The sequence below is a fragment of the Cherax quadricarinatus genome, chromosome 27 (assembly GCF_038502225.1).
Source record: "Cherax quadricarinatus isolate ZL_2023a chromosome 27, ASM3850222v1, whole genome shotgun sequence".
Lineage (NCBI taxonomy): Eukaryota > Metazoa > Arthropoda > Malacostraca > Decapoda > Parastacidae > Cherax > Cherax quadricarinatus.
In genome coordinates, this window is record NC_091318.1 from 30565339 (window position 1) to 30585754 (window position 20416).

The 20416-nt window shown below is 45.0% G+C and overlaps 1 protein-coding gene across 3 annotated transcripts in view; it reads right to left on the reverse strand.

Annotated features, from left to right (window-relative positions):
• Window positions 1–20416, reverse strand: part of Schip1 (Schwannomin interacting protein 1) — a 90623-nt gene that overhangs the window by 58640 nt on the left and 11567 nt on the right. The window contains exons 2-3 of one of the 3 annotated variants that reach the window (XM_070089223.1): window positions 14040–14871; window positions 1238–1335 (exon numbers count right to left, since the gene is read on the reverse strand). In XM_070089223.1, coding sequence (XP_069945324.1) covers window positions 1238–1335; window positions 14040–14148 — 207 coding nt within the window. In that variant the 5' untranslated portion in view covers window positions 14149–14871. Of the gene's footprint in view, window positions 1–1237; window positions 1336–14039; window positions 15005–20416 lie in introns of all 3 variants that reach the window. The other 2 variants (XM_070089221.1, XM_070089222.1) reach the window with 2 other exon arrangements.

Below are 20416 nucleotides of genomic sequence, written 5' to 3' on the forward strand. Positions count from 1 at the left end.
CGATCTCCTTGTGGTTAAAGTCACCCATGATCAGGAGCTTTGCCCTGCATGCATGAGCTCTTCTGGCCACTCTAGCCAGTGTATCAACCATCGCTCTATTGCTCTCGTCGTGCTCTTGCCTTGGCCTCCTGCTGTTCTGTGGTGGGTTATACATCACTGCTATTACCACCTTGGGACCTCCAGAGTGAAGTGTTCCCGCTATGTAATCACTTTCTTCTCAGCTGTCTCCTCTCTCCAGCTCATCAAAATTCCAGCGATTTTTGATCAGCAACGCCACTCCTCCACCCACCCTGTTCCCTCTGTCTTTCCTCAGGATTTGGTGTGTGTGTGTGTGTGTGTGTGTGTGTGTGTGTGTGTGTGTGTGTGTGTGTGTGTGTGTGTGTGTGTGTGTGTGTGTGTGTGTCGTGTGTGTGTGTGTCGTGTGTGTGTGTCGTGTGTGTGTGCCGTGTGTGTGTGTGTCGTGTGTGTGTCTGTCGTGTGTGTGTCTGTCGTGTGTGAGTCTGTGTCGTGTGTGTGTGTGTAGTGTGTGTGTGTGTAGTGTGTGTGTAGTGTGTGTGTGTAGTGTGTGTGTGTGTGTGTGTGTGTGTAGTGTGTGTGTGTGTGTCGTGTGTGTGTGTGTCGTGTGTGTGTGTGTGTCGTGTGTGTGTGTGTGTCGTGTGTGTGTGTGTGTCGTGTGTGTGTGTGTGTGTCGGTGCTAGGCTCTTAATTATATACAAGAGAATTAACTTTCTAGGATCTTAAGATCAGCAGTCCTAAGATCAACTAACGAGCTGTTTATCTCGTAGTTGTGATATACCTCTAACTGGTGTCGAGAGTTGCTCTACCCTCGCAACATGAGGCCTGACATATCTAGAAGTAAATTTTACGTACATGTAGACGATTTATGTCACGGCACATAACGTTTCATAAACAAAATAAACTCGTGTACACTCTTAATTTACTGAAGAGCACTGCAACTGCAAAGCCGAAATGTACAGTACTTATATTGTCAGTTGTAATGACTCGTCTTAGACCAGGGAGAGCCTGACCTAACAAATATCGCGAACAAGGCATACAAGATACAAAACCACGGGGGGTGGGGGGGAGTTGAAAGATAGCTCTAGGCCTTTCGTGTTGCAATCAACACATCATCAAGAGCTTGCAATATATATATATATATATATATATATATATATATATATATATATATATATATATATATATATATATGAGTGGTAATAAAGAAGCAAGTACTTACTCGTCTTTCTTCTTCCTTAGTGGCCTTAAGATGTGCTTCTATGGCATCCCAGTCGATCTTAGGCAAGGCTGTCTCCATAGTGTAGACGTCGAACTCTCCTGTGGGAGATGCAATGTTATCATAGTGGGAGGAGATATATTATCAGCATGGTAGGGGCGATACACTGTCAGCATTGTGAGGGAGATACACTGTCAGAATTGTGAAGGAGATATACTGTCAGTATTGTGAAGGATATATACTGTCAGCATTGTGAAGGAGATATACTGTCAGTATTGTGAGGGAGATATACTGTCAGAATTGAGAAGGAGATATACTGTCAGTATTGTGAAGGAGATATACTGTCAGCATTGTGAAGGAGATATACTGTCAGCCTTGTGAAGGAGATATACTGTCAGTATTGTGAAGGAGATATACTGTCAGTATTGTGAAGGAGATATACTGTCAGTATTGTGAAGGAGATATACTGTCAGCCTTGTGAAGGAGATATACTGTCAGTATTGTGAAGGAGATATACTGTCAGTATTGTGAAGGAGATATACTGTCAGCATTGTGAAGGAGATATACTGTCAGTATTGTGAGGGAGATATACTGTCAGAATTGAGAAGGAGATATACTGTCAGTATTGTGAAGGAGATATACTGTCAGCATTGTGAAGGAGATATACTGTCAGCCTTGTGAAGGAGATATACTGTCAGTATTGTGAAGGAGATATACTGTCAGCATTGTGAAGATGTACTGTCAGCATTGTGAAGGAGATATACTGTCAGCATTGTGAAGATGTACTGTCAGCATTGTGAAGGAGATATACTGTCAGCATTGTGAAGATGTACTGTCAGCATTGTGAAGGAGATATACTGTCAGCATTGTGAAGGAGATATACTGTCAGCATTGTGAAGGAGATATACTGTCAGCATTGTGAAGGTGTACTGTCAGCATTGTGAAGGAGATATACTGTCAGCATTGTGAAGATGTACTGTCAGCATTGTGAAGGAGATATACTGTCAGCATTGTGAAGATGTACTGTCAGCATTGTGAAGGAGATATACTGTCAGCATTGTGAAGATGTACTGTCAGCATTGTGAAGGAGATATACTGTCAGCATTGTGAAGATGTACTGTCAGCATTGTGAAGGAGATATACTGTCAGCATTATGAAGGAGATATACTGTCAGCATTGTGAAGGAGATATACTGTCAGCATTGTGAAGGAGATATACTGTCAGCATTGTGAAGATGTACTGTCAGCATTGTGAAGGAGATATACTGTCAGCATTGTGAAGATGTACTGTCAGCATTGTGAAGGAGATATACTGTCAGCATTGTGAAGATGTACTGTCAGCATTGTGAAGGAGATATACTGTCAGCATTGTGAAGATGTACTGTCAGCATTGTGAAGGAGATATACTGTCAGCATTGTGAAGATGTACTGTCAGCATTGTGAAGGAGATATACTGTCAGCATTGTGAAGGAGATATACTGTCAGCATTGTGAAGATGTACTGTCAGCATTGTGAAGGAGATATACTGTCAGCATTGTGAAGATGTACTGTCAGCATTATGAAGGAGATATACTGTCAGCATTGTGAAGATGTACTGTCAGCATTGTGAAGGAGATATACTGTCAGCATTGTGAAGGAGATATACTGTCAGCATTGTGAAGGAGATATACTGTCAGCATTATGAAGGAGATATACTGTCAGCATTGTGAAGGAGATATACTGTCAGCATTGTGAAGGAGATATACTGTCAGCATTGTGAAGGAGATATACTGTCAGCATTGTGAAGGAGATATACTGTCAGCATTGTGAAGGAGATATACTGTCAGCATTGTGAAGGAGATGTACTGTCAGCATTATGAAGGAGATGTACTGTCAGCATTGTCTGGGAAATAAATAGCTAGCTATGCTTCTCTGTCATATTTCATCATACACAATGAATTTTCTACATGGAAAGAGAGAGATAGAAAGAGAGATAGAGATAGATAGATAGAGAGAGAGAGAGAGAGAGAGAGAGAGAGAGAGAGAGAGAGAGAGAGAGAGAGAGAGAGAGAGAGAGAGAGAGAGAAAGGTAATTTGAGCAGTGGAGGGGGTAATGAGGTTATTAATAACAGCTGCTGTAACAAAATGGTAGTAAGCTGATTATCCTTATTCTGACTCTGACTCTTCGTCTTTCTTATCCTTTGCTTCCTTTTTACAATGTTCCTTATTCTTTTCGCCATATTTTCTCTTTTCTTATTTCCAAATCCCATTCTCATGTTTTTACGCATTCTTTCATCTTTGTTTTATGACCTTTGCACCTGTTTCTCCTGTACATCTCACATCCCTTCGTCTCGTTTTGTCGTCCTCCTCCCACTTCTCGTCTTGTGAATATCAGGTTCAGCAGTGTGTGGAGTGGGCCGTCTCTCCTCAGTGTTGTCTCTCCTCAGTGTTGTCTCTCCTCAGTGTTGTCTCTCCTCAGTGTTGTCTCTCCTCAGTGTTGTCTCTCCTCAGTGTTGTATCTCCTCAGTGTTGTCTCTCCTCAGTGTTGTCTCTCCTCAGTGTTGTCTCTCCTCAGTGTTGTCTCTCCTCAGTGTTGTCTCTCCTTAGTGTTGTCTCTCCTCAGTGTTGTCTCTCCTCAGTGTTGTCTCTCCTCAGTGTTGTCTCTCCTCAGTGTTGTCTCTCCTCAGTGTTGTCTCTCCTCAGTGTTGTCTCTCCTCAGTGTTGTCTCTCCTCAGTGTTGTCTCTCCTCAGTGTTGTCTCTCCTCAGTGTTGTCTCTCCTCAGTGTTGTCTCTCCTCAGTGTTGTCTCTCCTCAGTGTTGTCTCTCCTCAGTGTTGTCTCTCCTCAGTGTTGTCTCTCCTCAGTGTTGTCTCTCCTCAGTGTTGTCTCTCCTCAGTGTTGTCTCTCCTCAGTGTTGTTTCTCCTTAGTGTTGTCTCTCCTCAGTGTTGTCTCTCCTCAGTGTTGTCTCTCCTCGGTGTTGTCTCTCCTCAGTGTTGTCTCTCCTTAGTGTTGTCTCTCCTCAGTGTTGTCTCTCCTCAGTGTTGTCTCTCCTCAGTGTTGTCTCTCCTCAGTGTTGTCTCTCCTCAGTGTTGTCTCTCCTCAGTGTTGTCTCTCCTCAGTGTTGTCTCTCCTCAGTGTTGTCTCTCCTCTGTGTTGTCTCTCCTCAGTGTTGTCTCTCCTTAGTGTTGTCTCTCCTCAGTGATGTCTCTCCTCAGTGTTGTCTCTCCTCAGTGTTGTCCTCAATGTTGTGTTGTCTCTCCTCAGTGTTGTCTCTCCTCAGTGTTGTCTCTCCTCAGTGTTGTCTCTCAATGTTGTCTCTCCTCAGTGTTGTCTCTCCTCAGTGCTGTCTCTCCTCAGTGTTGTCTCTCCTCAGTGTTGTCTCTCCTCAGTGTTGTCTCTCCTCAGTGTTGTCTCTCCTCAGTGTTGTCTCTCCTCAGTGTTGTCTCTCCTCAGTTCTTTTTTTCTTTTTGGGCTTCTTGTTGTCTCTCCTCAGTGTTGTATCTCCTCAGTGTTGTCTCTCCTCAGTGTTTTCTCTCCTCAGTGTTGTCTCTCCTCAGTGTTGTATCTCCTCAGTGTTGTCTCTCCTCAGTGTTGTCTCTCCTCAGTGTTGTCTCTCCTCAGTGTTGTCTCTCCTCAGTGTTGTCTCTCCTCAGTGTTGTCTCTCCTCAGTGTTGTCTCTCCTCAGTGTTGTCTCTCCTCAGTGTTGTCTCTCCTCAGTGTTGTCTCTCCTCAGTGTTGTCTCTCCTCAGTGTTATCTCTCCTCAGTGTTGTCTCTCCTCAGTGTTGTCTCTCAATGTTGTCTCTCCTCAGTGTTGTCTCTCCTCAGTGTTGTCTCTCCTCAGTGTTGTCTCTCCTCAGTGTTGTCTCTCCTCAGTGTTGTCTCTCCTCAGTGTTGTCTCTCCTCAGTGTTGTCTCTCCTCAGTGTTGTCTCTCCTCAGTGTTGTCTCTCCTCAGTGTTGTCTCTCCTCAGTGTTGTCTCTCCTCAGTGTTGTCTCTCCTCAGTGTTGTCTCTCCTCAATGTTGTCTCTCCTCAGTGCTGTCTCTCCTTAGTGTTGTCTCTCCTCAGTGTTGTCTCTCCTCAGTGTTGTCTCTCCTCAGTGTTGTCTCTCCTCAGTGTTGTCTCTCCTCAGTGTTGTCTCTCCTCGGTGTTGTCTCTCCTCAGTGTTGTCTCTCCTCAGTGTTGTCTCTCCTCAGTGTTGTCTCTCCTCAGTGTTGTCTCTCCTCAGTGTTGTCTCTCCTCAGTGTTGTCTCTCCTCAGTGTTGTCTCTCCTCAGTGTTGTCTCTCCTCAGTGTTGTCTCTCCTCGGTGTTGTCTCTCCTCAGTGTTGTCTCTCCTCAGTGTTGTCTCTCCTCAGTGTTGTCTCTCCTCAGTGTTGTCTCTCCTCATTGTTGTCTCTCCTCAGTGTTGTCTCTCCTCAGTGTTGTCTCTCCTCGGTGTTGTCTCTCCTCAGTGTTGTCTCTCCTCGGTGTTGTCTCTCCTCAGTGTTGTCTCTCCTCGGTGTTGTCTCTCCTCAGTGTTGTCTCTCCTCGGTGTTGTCTCTCCTCAGTGTTGTCTCTCCTCGGTGTTGTCTCTCCTCAGTGTTGTCTCTCCTCAGTGTTGTCTCTCCTCAGTGTTGTCTCTCCTCAGTGTTGTCTCTCCTCAGTGTTGTCTCTCCTCGGTGTTGTCTCTCCTCAGTGTTGTCTCTCCTCTCTCTCTCTCCTCAGTCTTGTCTCTCCTCCGTGTTGTCTCTCCTCAGTGTTGTCTCTCCTCAGTGTTGTCTCTCTTCAGTGTTGTCTCTCCTCAGTGTTGTCTCTCCTCTGTGTTGTCTCTCCTCAGTGTTGTCTCTCCTCAGTGTTGTCTCTCCTCAGTGTTGTCTCTCCTTAGTGTTGTCTCTCCTCAGTGTTGTCTCTCCTCGGTGTTGTCTCTCCTCAGTGTTGTCTCTCCTCAGTGTTGTCTCTCCTCAGTGTTGTCTCTCCTCGGTGTTGTCTCTCCTCAGTGTTGTCTCTCCTCAGTGTTGTCTCTCCTTAGTGTTGTATCTCCTCAGTGTTGTCTCTCCTCAGTGTTGTCTCTCCTCAGTGCTGTCTCTCCTCGGTGTTGTCTCTCCTCAGTGTTGTCTCTCCTCAGTGTTGTCTCTCCTCAGTGTTGTCTCTCCTCGGTGTTGTCTCTCCTCAGTGTTGTCTCTCCTCAGTGTTGTCTCTCCTCAGTGTTGTCTCTCCTCAGTGTTGTCTCTCCTCAGTGTTGTCTCTCCTCAGTGTTGTCTCTCCTCAGTGTTGTCTCTCCTCAGTGTTGTCTCTCCTCAGTGTTGTCTCTCCTCAGTGTTGTCTCTCCTCAGTGTTGTCTCTCCTCAGTGTTGTCTCTCCTCAGTGTTGTCTCTCCTCAGTGTTGTCTCTCCTCAGTGTTGTCTCTCCTCGGTGTTGTCTCTCCTCGGTGTTGTCTCTCCTCAGTGTTGTCTCTTCTCAGTGTTGTCTCTCCTCAGTGTTGTCTCTCCTCAGTGTTGTCTCTCCTCGGTGTTGTCTCTCCTCGGTGTTGTCTCTCCTCAGTGTTGTATCTCCTCAGTGTTGTCTCTCCTCAGTGTTGTCTCTCCTCAGTGTTGTCTCTCCTCAGTGTTGTATCTCCTCAGTGTTGTATCTCCTCAGTGTTGTCTCTCCTCAGTGTTGTCTCTCCTCAGTGTTGTCTCTCCTCAGTGTTGTCTCTCCTCGGTGTTGTCTCTCCTCGGTGTTGTCTCTCCTCAGTGTTGTCTCTCCTCAGTGTTGTCTCTCCTCAGTGTTGTATCTCCTCAGTGTTGTCTCTCCTCAGTGTTGTCTCTCCTCAGTGTTGTCTCTCCTCAGTGTTGTCTCTCCTCAGTGTTGTCTCTCCTCAGTGTTGTCTCTCCTCAGTGTTGTCTCTCCTCAGTGTTGTCTCTCCTCAGTGTTGTATCTCCTCTCTCCTCGGTGTTGTCTCTCCTTAGTGTTGTATCTCCTCAGTGTTGTCTCTCCTCAGTGTTGTCTCTCCTCAGTGTTGTCTCTCCTTAGTGTTGTCTCTCCTCAGTGTTGTCTCTCCTCAGTGTTGTCTCTCCTCAGTGTTGTCTCTCCTCAGTGTTGTCTCTCCTCAGTGTTGTCTCTCCTCAGTGTTGTCTCTCCTCAGTGTTGTCTCTCCTCAGTGTTGTCTCTCCTCAGTGTTGTCTCTCCTCAGTGTTGTCTCTCCTCAGTGTTGTCTCTCCTCAGTGTTGTCTCTCCTCAGTGTTGTCTCTCCTCAGTGTTGTCTCTCCTCAGTGTTGTCTCTCCTTAGTGTTGTCTCTCCTCAGTGTTGTCTCTCCTCAGTGTTGTCTCTCCTCAGTGTTGTCTCTCCTCAGTGTTGTCTCTCCTCAGTGTTGTCTCTCCTCAGTGTTGTCTCTCCTCAGTGTTGTCTCTCCTCAGTGTTGTCTCTCCTCAGTGTTGTCTCTCCTCAGTGTTGTCTCTCCTCAGTGTTGTCTCTCCTCAGTGTTGTCTCTCCTCACTGTTGTCTCTCCTCAGTGTTGTCTCTCCTCAGTGTTGTCTCTCCTCAGTGTTGTCTCTCCTCAGTGTTGTCTCTCCTAAGTGTTGTCTCTCCTCAGTGTTGTCTCGCCTCAGTGTTGTCTCTCCTCAGTGTTGTCTCTCCTCAGTGTTGTCTCTCCTCAGTGTTGTCTCTCCTCAGTGTTGTCTCTCCTCAGTGTTGTCTCTCCTCAGTGTTGTCTCTCCTCAGTGTTGTCTCTCCTCGGTGTGTCTCTCCTCGGTGTTGTCTCTCCTCAGTGTTGTCTCTCCTCCGTGTTGTCTCTCCTCAGTGTTGTCTCTCCTCAGTGTTGTCTCTCCTCAGTGTCTCTCCTCGGTGTTGTCTCTCCTCAGTGTTGTCTCTCAATGTTGTCTCTCCTCAGTGCTGTCTCTCCTCAGTGTTGTCTCTCCTCAGTGTTGTCTCTCCTCAGTGTTGTCTCTCAATGTTGTCTCTCCTCAGTGTTGTCTCTCCTCAGTGTTGTCTCTCAATGTTGTGTCTCTCCTTAGTGTTGTCTCTCCTCAGTGTTGTCTCTCCTCAGTGTTGTGTTGTCTCTCCTCAGTGTTGTCTCTCCTCAGTGTTGTCTCTCCTCGGTGTTGTCTCTCCTCAGTGTTGTCTCTCCTCAGTGTTGTCTCTCTTCAGTGTTGTCTCTCTTCAGTGTTGTCTCTCCTCAGTGTTGTCTCTCCTCAGTGTTGTCTCTCCTCGGTGTTGTCTCTCCTCGGTGTTGTCTCTCCTTAGTGTTGTATCTCCTCAGTGTTGTCTCTCCTCAGTGTTGTCTCTCCTCAGTGTTGTCTCTCCTCAGTGTTGTCTCTCCTCTCTCCTCAGTGTTGTCTCTCCTCAGTGTTGTCTCTCCTCAGTGTTGTCTCTCCTCAGTGTTGTCTCTCCTCAGTGTTGTCTCTCCTCAGTGTTGTCTCTCCTCAGTGTTGTCTCTCCTCAGTGTTGTCTCTCCTCAGTGTTGTCTCTCCTCAGTGTTGTGTCTCCTCAGTGTTGTCTCTCCTCAGTGTTGTCTCTCTCCTCCTCAGTGTTGTCTCTCCTCAGTGTTGTCTCTCCTCAGTGTTGTCTCTCCTCAGTGTTGTCTCTCCTCAGTGTTGTCTCTCCTCAGTGTTGTATCTCCTCAGTGTTGTCTCTCCTCAGTGTTGTCTCTCCTCAGTGTTGTCTCTCCTCAGTGTTGTCTCTCCTCAGTGTTGTCTCTCCTCAGTGTTGTCTCTCCTCGGTGTTGTCTCTCCTCAGTGTTGTCTCTCCTCAGTGTTGTCTCTCCTCAGTGTTGTCTCTCCTCAGTGTTGTCTCTCCTTAGTGTTGTATCTCCTCAGTGTTGTCTCTCCTCAGTGTTGTCTCTCCTCAGTGTTGTCTCTCCTCAGTGTTGTCTCTCCTCAGTGTTGTCTCTCCTCAGTGTTGTCTCTCCTCGGTGTTGTCTCTCCTTAGTGTTGTCTCTCCTCGGTGTTGTCTCTCCTCGGTGTTGTCTCTCCTCGGTGTTGTCTCTCCTCAGTGTTGTCTCTCCTCAGTGTTGTCTCTCCTCAGTGTTGTCTCTCCTCAGTGTTGTCTCTCCTCAGTGTTGTCTCTCCTCAGTGTTGTCTCTCCTCAGTGTTGTCTCTCCTCAGTGTTGTCTCTCCTCGGTGTTGTCTCTCCTCAGTGTTGTCTCTCCTCAGTGTTGTCTCTCCTCAGTGTTGTCTCTCCTCAGTGTTGTCTCTCCTCAGTGTTGTCTCTCCTCAGTGTTGTCTCTCCTTAGTGTTGTCTCTCCTCAGTGTTGTCTCTCCTCGGTGTTGTCTCTCCTCAGTGTTGTCTCTCCTCAGTGTTGTCTCTCCTCAGTGTTGTCTCTCCTCAGTGTTGTCTCTCCTCAGTGTTGTCTCTCCTCAGTGTTGTCTCTCCTCAGTGTTGTCTCTCCTCAGTGTTGTCTCTCCTCAGTGTTGTCTCTCCTCAGTGTTGTCTCTCCTCAGTGTTGTCTCTCCTCGGTGTTGTCTCTCCTCAGTGTTGTCTCTCCTCAGTGTTGTCTCTCCTCAGTGTTGTCTCTCCTCAGTGTTGTCTCTCCTCAGTGTTGTCTCTCCTCAGTGTTGTCTCTCCTCAGTGTTGTCTCTCCTCAGTGTTGTCTCTCCTCAGTGTTGTCTCTCCTCAGTGTTGTCTCTCCTCAGTGTTGTCTCTCCTCAGTGTTGTCTCTCCTCAGTGTTGTCTCTCCTCAGTGTTGTCTCTCCTCAGTGTTGTCTCTCCTCAGTGTTGTCTCTCCTCAGTGTTGTCTCTCCTCAGTGTTGTCTCTCCTCAGTGTTGTCTCTCCTCAGTGTTGTCTCTCCTCAGTGTTGTCTCTCCTCAGTGTTGTCTCTCCTCAGTGTTGTCTCTCCTCGGTGTTGTCTCTCCTCAGTGTTGTCTCTCCTCAGTGTTGTCTCTCCTCAGTGTTGTCTCTCCTCAGTGTTGTCTCTCCTCAGTGTTGTCTCTCCTCAGTGTTGTCTCTCCTCAGTGTTGTCTCTCCTCAGTGTTGTCTCTCCTCAGTGTTGTCTCTCCTCAGTGTTGTCTCTCCTCAGTGTTGTCTCTCCTCAGTGTTGTCTCTCCTCGGTGTTGTCTCTCCTCAGTGTTGTCTCTCCTCAGTGTTGTCTCTCCTCAGTGTTGTCTCTCCTCAGTGTTGTCTCTCCTCGGTGTTGTCTCTCCTCAGTGTTGTCTCTCCTCAGTGTTGTCTCTCCTCAGTGTTGTCTCTCCTCGGTGTTGTCTCTCCTCAGTGTTGTCTCTCCTCAGTGTTGTCTCTCCTCAGTGTTGTCTCTCCTCAGTGTTGTCTCTCCTCAGTGTTGTCTCTCCTCAGTGTTGTCTCTCCTCAGTGTTGTCTCTCCTCAGTGTTGTCTCTCCTCAGTGTTGTCTCTCCTCAGTGTTGTGTGTTGTGTCTCCTCTGTGTTGTCTCTCCTCAGTGTTGTCTCTCCTCAGTGTTGTCTCTCCTCAGTGTTGTCTCTCCTCAGTGTTGTTTCTCCTCAGTGTTGTCTCTCCTCGGTGTTGTCTCTCCTCTCTCCTCAGTGTTGTCTCTCCTCGGTGTTGTCTCTCCTCAGTGTTGTCTCTCCTCAGTGTTGTATCTCCTCAGTGTTGTCTCTCCTCAGTGTTGTCTCTCCTCAGTGTTGTCTCTCCTCAGTGTTGTCTCTCCTCAGTGTTGTCTCTCCTCAGTGTTGTCTCTCCTCAGTGTTGTCTCTCCTCAGTGTTGTCTCTCCTCGGTGTTGTCTCTCCTCAGTGTTGTCTCTCCTCAGTGTTGTCTCTCAATGTTCTCTCCTCAGTGTTGTCTCTCAATGTTGTATCTCCTCAGTGTTGTCTCTCCTAAGTGTTGTCTCTCAATTTTGTCTCTCCTCAGTGTTATCTCTCCTCAGTGTTGTCTCTCCTCAGTGTTGTCTCTCAATGTTGTATCTCCTCAGTGTTGTCTCTCCTAAGTGTTGTCTCTCAATTTTGTCTCTCCTCAGTGTTATCTCTCCTCAGTGTTGTCTCTCCTCAGTGTTGTCTCTCAATGTTGTATCTCCTCAGTGTTGTCTCTCAATTTTGTCTCTCCTCAGTGTTGTCTCTCCTCAGTGTTGTCTCTCCTCAGTGTTGTCTCTCCTCAGTGTTGTCTCTCCTCAGTGTTGTCTCTCCTCAGTGTTGTCTCTCCTCAGTGTTGTCTCTCCTCAGTGTTGTCTCTCCTCAGTGTTGTCTCTCCTCAGTGTTGTATCTCCTCAGTGTTGTCTCTCCTCAGTGTTATCTCTCCTCAGTGTTGTCTCTCCTCAGTGTTGTCTCTCAATGTTGTCTCTCCTCAGTGTTGTCTCTCAATGTTGTATCTCCTCAGTGTTGTCTCTCCTAAGTGTTGTCTCTCAATTTTGTCTCTCCTCAGTGTTGTCTCTCCTCAGTGTTGTCTCTCCTCAGTGTTGTCTCTCCTAAGTGTTGTCTCTCAATTTTGTCTCTCCTCAGTGTTGTCTCTCCTCAGTGTTGTCTCTCCTCAGTGTTGTCTCTCCTCAGTGTTGTCTCTCCTCAGTGTTGTCTCTCCTCAGTGTTGTCTCTCAATGTTGTCTCTCCTCAGTGTTGTCTCTCAATGTTGTCTCTCCTCAGTGTTGTCTCTCAATGTTGTCTCTCCTCAGTGTTGTCTCTCCTCAGTGTTGTCTCTCCTCAGTGTTGTCTCTCCTCAGTGTTGTCTCTCCTCAGTGTTGTCTCTCCTCAGTGTTATCTCTCCTCAGTGTTGTCTCTCCTCAGTGTTGTCTCTCCTCAGTGTTGTCTCTCCTCAGTGTTATCTCTCCTCAGTGTTGTCTCTCCTCAGTGTTGTCTCTCCTCAGTGTTGTCTCTCAATGTTGTCTCTCCTCATTGTTGTCTCTCCTCAGTGTTATCTCCTCAGTGTTATCTCTCCTCAGTGTTATCTCTCCTCAGTGTTATCTCTCCTCAGTGTTATCTCTCCTCAGTGTTGTCTCTCCTCATTGTTGTCTCTCAGTGTTATCTCTCCTCAGTGTTATCTCTCCTCAGTGTTGTCTCTCCTCATTGTTGTCTCTCCTCAGTGTTATCTCTCCTCAGTGTTATCTCTCCTCAGTGTTATCTCTCCTCAGTGTCGTCTCTCCTCAGTGTTGTCTCTCCTTAGTGTTGTCTCTCTTCAGTGTTATCTCTCCTCAGTGTTGTCTCTCCTCAATGTTGTCTCTCCTCAGTGTTGTTTCTCCTCAGTGTTGTCTCTCCTCAGTGTTGTCTCTCCTCAGTGTTGTTGGCAACACATTAATTGAATGTCTCTTCCTTGTTTCTCTGCTCAATTGTTGAGACTTGGAGCAATTATGGGTCTGTCAATCTCTCTCTATCTCTGTCTCCTCCTCTTCCAGTCATTCTTTATCTCTATCTTGTGCCTTGTTCCTTCTGTCTCTTTTACCCTCTCTCTTCCCCACATAAAACCATCCTGTGTGATGGAATATGACAGGGGAAACATGCATAGCTTTCACAATGTAACGCAATATTAATAAAAACTATTTCCATTCCATCACTGTGTCCTCCCTCTACGCTCCTTCCCACTCCCTCCCCTCTCTCCCTCCCCTCAGGGGAGAGTGAAATTTACATATAATTAAAATATTCAGGATGTATATCAAGGGAGGCTCGCGAGATTTTTTTCTTCCACATGACGTCAAGATTTGTGGCACGTAGGAAGGGAGGGAGAGAGAGAGAGAGAGAGAAAGAGGGCACAGAGTGGCAGAGAGGGAGGAAAGGGAGAGGGAAGGATCGGAAGGAGGGAAAGATAAGGGAAGGAGTGATTGAATGAGATGTATACAGTGAAATCCTCGTTACAGTGACTTATTTAACATAAATCTCAATTTAAGTTTGTAGTTTGTAGCACTGCTGCACTATATACCACTGTAACACTATGTTTCACTGTAACACCGGTTCACTGTAACACTGTGGCTCACTGTAACACTGTGGTTTACTGTGTGTAGCATCACAAGTTACTCTTCTTTATAGCTGTGTCTACGACAGAAGCTTACGTAACGTAGCTATAAGCTCGAACATGTAGGGAAGAATGTTATTACTCTCTATCAGAAATCTTTCCTACAGGAGGAATACAAATGAAGAATGCTACGTGAGGACAAGAATGAGGGGAGGAATATGAGCGAAGTGTACAAAGGGAAGACAAGAGTGAAGGAAGATATAAGTGAAGTGTACAAATTGAAGACAAGAATAAGCAAATAAATAAAAAGTTGTGAATCAAAGTAAAGTTTGTAATCGAGAAAAATGTACAGCACTGGGAGCAGATGTTTCTCCCGCTGTTGGACTTCGCTGTTGGGGTCTTCATCAAGGAAACACAACTAAGGTGAAAACATCTCATCAAGACACAACTATCAACACAGAAACCAAATCTGACAAATCCAATTCGAAAATGAAAGTACGTATTTGCTTGGCAAAAGTTGTGGACGAGCGATTTCAATGAAACAAAAACTGGATAAGATAATACAAGAGATGCATCCTGGTGCTGAACTCGTCTAGTTGTGTCTCTGACACAAAGTCACTTATAACTGTAAATCAAGTAACCTAATAGAAAAATGTAATATTATGAAAAATAAGCATATATTAATGAAACATTTAAAGTGACACACATTGTCTTCTCCGTTTGTTGACGTTTGTAAATTTGGACATAAATATGTTCACCTAACCAGAATATAAATGAAACTAATTTTTTATAAAGGTTCTTGTTGCAAGAAATGTGTAATTACACATGCGCGCGCGCACACACACAGGAGCTGAGTCTCGACCCCTGCAACCACAGATAGGTGAGTACACACACACACACACACACACACACAGGCTCTTATAGCAGGAAGAGAGTGGAACTAGTAGAGGCCAGCGAAGAGGCGGGGCCAGGAACTGCGACGCGACCCTTGCAACCACAAATAGGAGAGTACAAATAAGTGAGTACTTACCCTTCTCCTCGTACTCATCGTCGTACTCGAAGTCGCCCATGTTGGAGAAGTCGAAGTCACTCTTCACCAGTCGCCTCAGTGGCTCCACCGCCCGACTGATTATGTTCATCTTGTGGACCACCACACCAGTATACCTGAGTGTGTGTGGACCACGGGACCACTAAACCACCACACTAGTCTTCCTGAGTTTGGACCACTGAGCCGCTGGGCTACCACATCAGTGTATCTGAGTGTGTGGACCACCACCCAGTGCTCTCGTTCCTGAGTGAGTCACAAATACATCCAGACCCTAAGTGGACCATGGGACTTCGAAGCCTTTGTTAAAGGGTCCTTAAACCTATAGGTACTTGTCAAAGGGCCTTCGGAACAACTAGTCCTTGTGAAAAAAGCTTTCAGATCAACATATCATTGTGAAATGGATTTTAGATCAACCAATCTTTGTTAAAAGGCTTTCAGACCGACTGGTTCCCGTCAATGGGCCTTTGAACCAATTGCTCCTTATGACACGGATCACCGTGTTCCTTGCAGTGTGTGAGGAACACCCGTATGCTCCAGATGGAGCTCAGGATCGGGTAAATCACTAGGATAAACACAACCCACAGCTATAGATCAACGGCTTTGTTCTTCAGTTTTTCAGGAGATTGCAACACTCTCTTCACTTCGATTACCGTTTCCTGTTATTTCTACACTTCAGTCTCTCTCTCTCTCTCTCTCTCTCTCTCTCTCTCTCTCTCTCTCTCTCTCTCTCTCTCTCTCTCTCTCTCTCTCTTTTCCTGTTTATGAGAATTAGTCTATCTTACACCGCTGTTTCTATTATTCTCTTTCTGTGTTCCTGTTTAAGAATAACATCAGTAGCGTCCAATATGCCGGTTACCATCTTGGGCTATTTAATAGTATATTTTTTATTAAGTTTTCACCAAGTTCTATTTTATTGCTTGTGTGTTATTATTTCCTGTATAATATTACTGATAAATGATGATAATAATGTACAGGTAGCTGAGATATAATTACGTATTTAATGGAAATAATAATAATAATAATAATAATAATAATAATTATAATAATAACAACAACAACAACAACAATAATAATAATAATAATAATAATAATAATAATAATCAAACTGGGAAGCCTTTGGTAAAACAAAAGAGAAGTTTAAAGCTTTCTTAATCCCATTTCTACGTAGCTAATCCTAGTTAGCATGTCTAAGCCTCTTTCACCAAAGATAGACACGTCAACTTCATTTCCTGTCGTCCCAGACCATGTGTACAGTATCTAGTGATAAAAAAAAGACCTATAACCTGTGTTGTTTTGGATAGTAGGGTATTATCACTTATCCTTATGTCCGAGCCGTGTCCAAAATATCCTGGGATAGCCATAGGGGAAAATAACATCATGTTAAGATCCATTTGGAAGATCCGCAGATTCAAGATAACCATCTTTTCCCATGTCCAACACTTGTAGTAATGGCAAGAGGAGAGAGGAATTCTTACATCCCGTGTTCAAGGCACCGAAGGAGGTTTGGACATGGTATCACACTTTCTTTCCCTCCCCCGGCAACACCCATATCCAAAAATTTTAAGAACTAGAGAGAATGACAAGCTTGGATATGTGAGGGAAGGACACGTGGAAAAGGCTAGTGCATCGCTGGTATACCCATGTCCTAAACCATATTCTCCATAGCCTTTTTGTAAATCATAAGAATACCCATATCTGGGTGCGGGTAATACAAACCACAAGTCACATGGATGTCAGGAAGTATTACTTCAGTCTCACTGAGATCGGGAAATGGAATGACTTCGAAAAGGAAGCGGTAGAGTCATGTTCCGCACATAGGCAAGAGCAGGTACGATAGAACCCACGAGGCTACAAAGAAGTGAATCTGGCAAGTAGCAAGGTAAGAGGCGGGGCCAGGAGCTAACAATCGACCCATGCTGCCACAGAGAGGCGAGTACAAATAGGTGAACACACGCTAAGAATAGCGTTCCGATATTTCAGTAAGGAATCGTCCAAGACTCTGTACACCCTGTACGTCAGGTATGCAACACCAGTATGGAGCTCATACCTGGTCAAGCGCGTCAATAAATTAAAGAAAGTGCAAAGTTTTTTCAACATGACTAGTCCCAGAGCTAAGGGGAATGTTCTACGTGGAGATGTTAAGGGAAATCAGCCTGACGACACTGGAAGACAGGAGGGGTAAGGGAGACATGATAAAGACATATAAAATACTGGGAGGAATTGACAAGGTGGACAGAGACAGGATGTTCCAGAGATGGAACACAGCAACAAAGGGTCACAATTGGAAATTGAAGACTCAGACGAGTCACAGGGATGTTAGGAAGCATTTCTTCAGTCACAGAGTTGTCTGGAAGTGGAATAGTCTGGAAAGTGACGTAGTTGAGGCAGGAACCATACATAGTTTTAAGACGAGGTATGATAAAGCTCATGGAGCAGGGAGAGAGAGGACCTAGTAGCGATCAGTGAAGAGGCGGGACCAGGAACTATGAATCAACCCCTGCAACCACAAATAGGTGAGTACACACACACACACACACACACACACACACACACACACCTGGCATCACATCAAGTAGAGCACAAAACCACCTGGCCCACCACATCAGTTTATATGAATAGTGGACAGCAGTTTTGCTTATTTGAACCTAATACAAGGATGCATAAGGGCCAAAACCATGATGATTGCAGTGTCTCCCAGGTGTTGGAGACGAGGGTTCACTAGCTTCACTTTACGATCAAACGTACCCGGATGGTACTGGAGTCACAACAAAGATTTCACTTCCCAAAATCAGAATTGTTGCTTCCCTGACCAACTAGGCTGTTAATACTGGCAGCCTATTGACCCATATATATATCACATCCTGATTGATCTGCAACTTGATGGTGCCTGGAGATGCCTGGAAAGTGTTTCAACGCCCCCGCAGCCCGGTCTGAGACCAGGCCTCGCGGTGGAACAAGGTCTGATGAACCAGGCTGTTACTGCTGGCCGCACGCAAACTGATGTACGAACCACAGCCCTGCTGGTCAGGTATTGACTTTAGATGCCTGTCCAGTTCCTTCTTGAAGACAGCCAGGGGTCCATTGGTAATCCCCCTTATGTATGGTTAGAGCTTATTGGGTTGTCTCTCAGTGTACTCGTGGCGCCCCTGCTTTTCATTGGGGGAATGTTGCATCTCCTGCCGAGTCTTTTGCTTTCATAGGGAGTGATTTTCGTGTGCAAGTTAGGTACTAATCCATCTAGGATTTTCTAAGTGTATATTATCATGTATCTCTCTCGCCTGCGTTCCAGGGAATACAAATCAAGGGACTTTAACCGTTCCCAGTAATTTAGCTGCCGTGAAAGTTCTTTGTACACTCTCCAGGTCAGCTATTTTGCCTGCTTTGAAGGCGAAATTTCCTCTTGAAACTTCTACACTTGTTTCAGCAGGGTTTCTGATATCTTGTGGTAGCGTTAAACAGTCTGGGGACACGGATGTTGATACAGTATTCTCTTATTATGCCCACGGCGCCCCTGTTTTTCACTGGGTTTATTTTACACATTCTCCCATATCTCGCACTCCAATTTGTTGCTATGGCAGTGTACAGATTTGGGACTAGGCTTTCAACCACCTTCCATGCATATAGTAGCGTGTATCTCTCCTCCGCTCTAGCGAGCACATACATTCTGAAGCGTTCCCAGTAATTTGAATGCTCCACTGGCTCTGTGCGGGCCGTAAATGATGCCTTTATCTCCTCCATCTCAGATATTCTTCCTGCCCTGAACGGAGACGTTAGTACTGAGCAATACTGAAAGAGAACACGTGTTTATAAGACTATTTTCCTACATACGTTCGTAACTTCTAGTTATACAAGACTATTTTCCCCATATGTTCTTAACTTTCATTAATGTAGTAACCAGTGATACTCAGAATTCATTAAACATCCGTCTCTGATTTTCCTCGTGTGTGTGTGTACTTACACTTGACGACCACTGGTGCCACATCTGCACACTGAACTAATTTTCCGAGACTGGGAGCCACGCTGGTAAATAGATACTATAGAAATATACAATACTATATACATAAGGCATACAAGACTTTAAGGGGCACATAAGTTTCCCGTCTTCTAATAACATGTTCATTTTTCCACTATAATCTACCTTGGTCATAATTACTATTGCATTTGCTTTGTCTGTTTCGTAAGGTGAAGTGTTGCACAAGTCTGAGTTTTGCTCAAACCTCTGCAACACAATTGTCATCAAAGATTTGTTAAGTTATGCCATGAATTAAGGGAAGATCCTGGACTTCACATTACCAAACAAAGGAAATGTGATAATAATTATGCAGAAGGTAGATTATAGTGGAAAAATGAACATGTTATTAGAAGACGGGGGAAATTATGTGCTTCTTAAAGCACTCTCCTTCATATATAATATACACCTTCCAGTCTTATACAGTGGAACCTCAAATATCGAACTGCTCCCAACACAACCAATTATGTAAGTGTATTTTTGTAAGTGCTTTTATAAGTGTATTTTTGAGGGTCTGAAATGGACTAACCTAATTTATATTATTCCTCATGGGAATAAATTAATTCGGTAAAGGCACTCGAACAGCCTTCTGGACCAAAGAAAGTTCGATATTTAAGGTTCCACTGTATAAGGTGAATTATCAACACATCTCAAACTTTCTTTAGGACGGTCTTAGTGTCTGTGTTGGACAGCGTGCAGCAAGCACCAATAATCTGACTGAACTGGTCTTAACTACGGAGGCTGGTCTGAGGCCGGAAAGCCGGGACGATGATGCTGCAACTTTCAACAAGTGGGCAGACTAGGTGCAGAGAGTCTCCCGTCTCCTCTGCTTCAACTCCGTCTTTTTTCCTTTTATATTTGCCCTTTTCTCTTTCTGTTGTTCTTTTCTTCTATGTGGCACTATCATGCTCTCTCTCTTTTCTCTGATCAAACATGTTCAGAAACCTGAGAATATGCAAAGACCATAGAAGACATAAGAAACAGGAGAGACATGATTACGACGTAAAAGATACTCAGAAGATTTGACAAGTCAGATAAGTACATTATTTAAGAATGAGAGAAAAAGTGACTAGGGGATAACTGGAAGTTCAACTTTAAGTTTAAACTGTTAAAGTGGAATGATCTTGTAGAATGAGTTGGTGGAAGCGAAATCAGTAAACAGCTTCAAGATCAGGTATGATTGGACCGAAGCCACAGGTAAAAATAAATGCTGTTCCAGAATTTAAGAGTCGGGGCCAGGAGCTGAAACTTGACCCCTGCAACACAACTGAGTGAGAACACAAAGGAACACAGAAGAAGTATAATGAAGGTCATGGAGCAGGGAGCGAGTGATCTAGTACCGACCACTGAAGATGCCAGGCCAGGAGCTATGACTCGACCCTTGCAACCGCAATTAGTGAGTACATAGACACAGACACAGACACACACATACACACACACACACACGTAGACAAATCGGAGCGCTCCACGCATTAACATCAATTGAAAGATGTATTGTGAGCGGGTGCCACCAGCACTCACCATCAACTGTGTCTATTATGACACATTAGTCTTCCCCAGACTCTCATTCTCTCTTTTATGTAGTAAAGAGGAACCTATACATAGTCCCATTGTGGTCACCATATGGATAGTAACCACAGAAGGACCAACAAGAGATGGTGACCACAGTGAGACCAACAAGAGGTGGTGACCACATTGAGACCAACAAGAAATGGTGACCACAGTGAGATCAACAAGAGATGGTGACTATAGTGAGACCAACAAGAGATGGTGACTACAGTGAGACCAACAAGGGATGGTGACTACAGTGAGACCAACAAGAGATGGTGACTACAGTGAGACCAACAAGAGATGGTGACTACAGTGAGACCAACAAGAGATGGTGACTACAGTGGGATCAACACTACGTGATCATGTCGACATTGGATGTGTTTATCAGTTCCCAGGATAAAGGAGACTTTCCTTCCACCTTGCAACTTTAACTATTTATCATACTCGATGCTCTGAAACTTGTGGAAGCTACAACTTCAGGCAGTTTAATTGTATCTGACTCTGTCCTCATTACTTACTCTAAATAACCAGAGACCTGAATGTAACATGCTTGTGTATGAAGCTAGGAATAGATAAACACAAATTATTAATTAAAAGGGAACAGAGCTAATCTTTTGTAGATTTTCTCTCGCAAAGGCTTCTAGCAGCAAGGTAAAATAAAAGGACACAAGTGCAACTAATGTGACATTTTATTGTGGCAACGTTTCGCTCTCCAGGAGCTTTATCAAGACGTTATAAACAATATATGGACACAGAGGGTATATATAGGCTCAGAGTAAGGCGTAATACTAGTGATAGT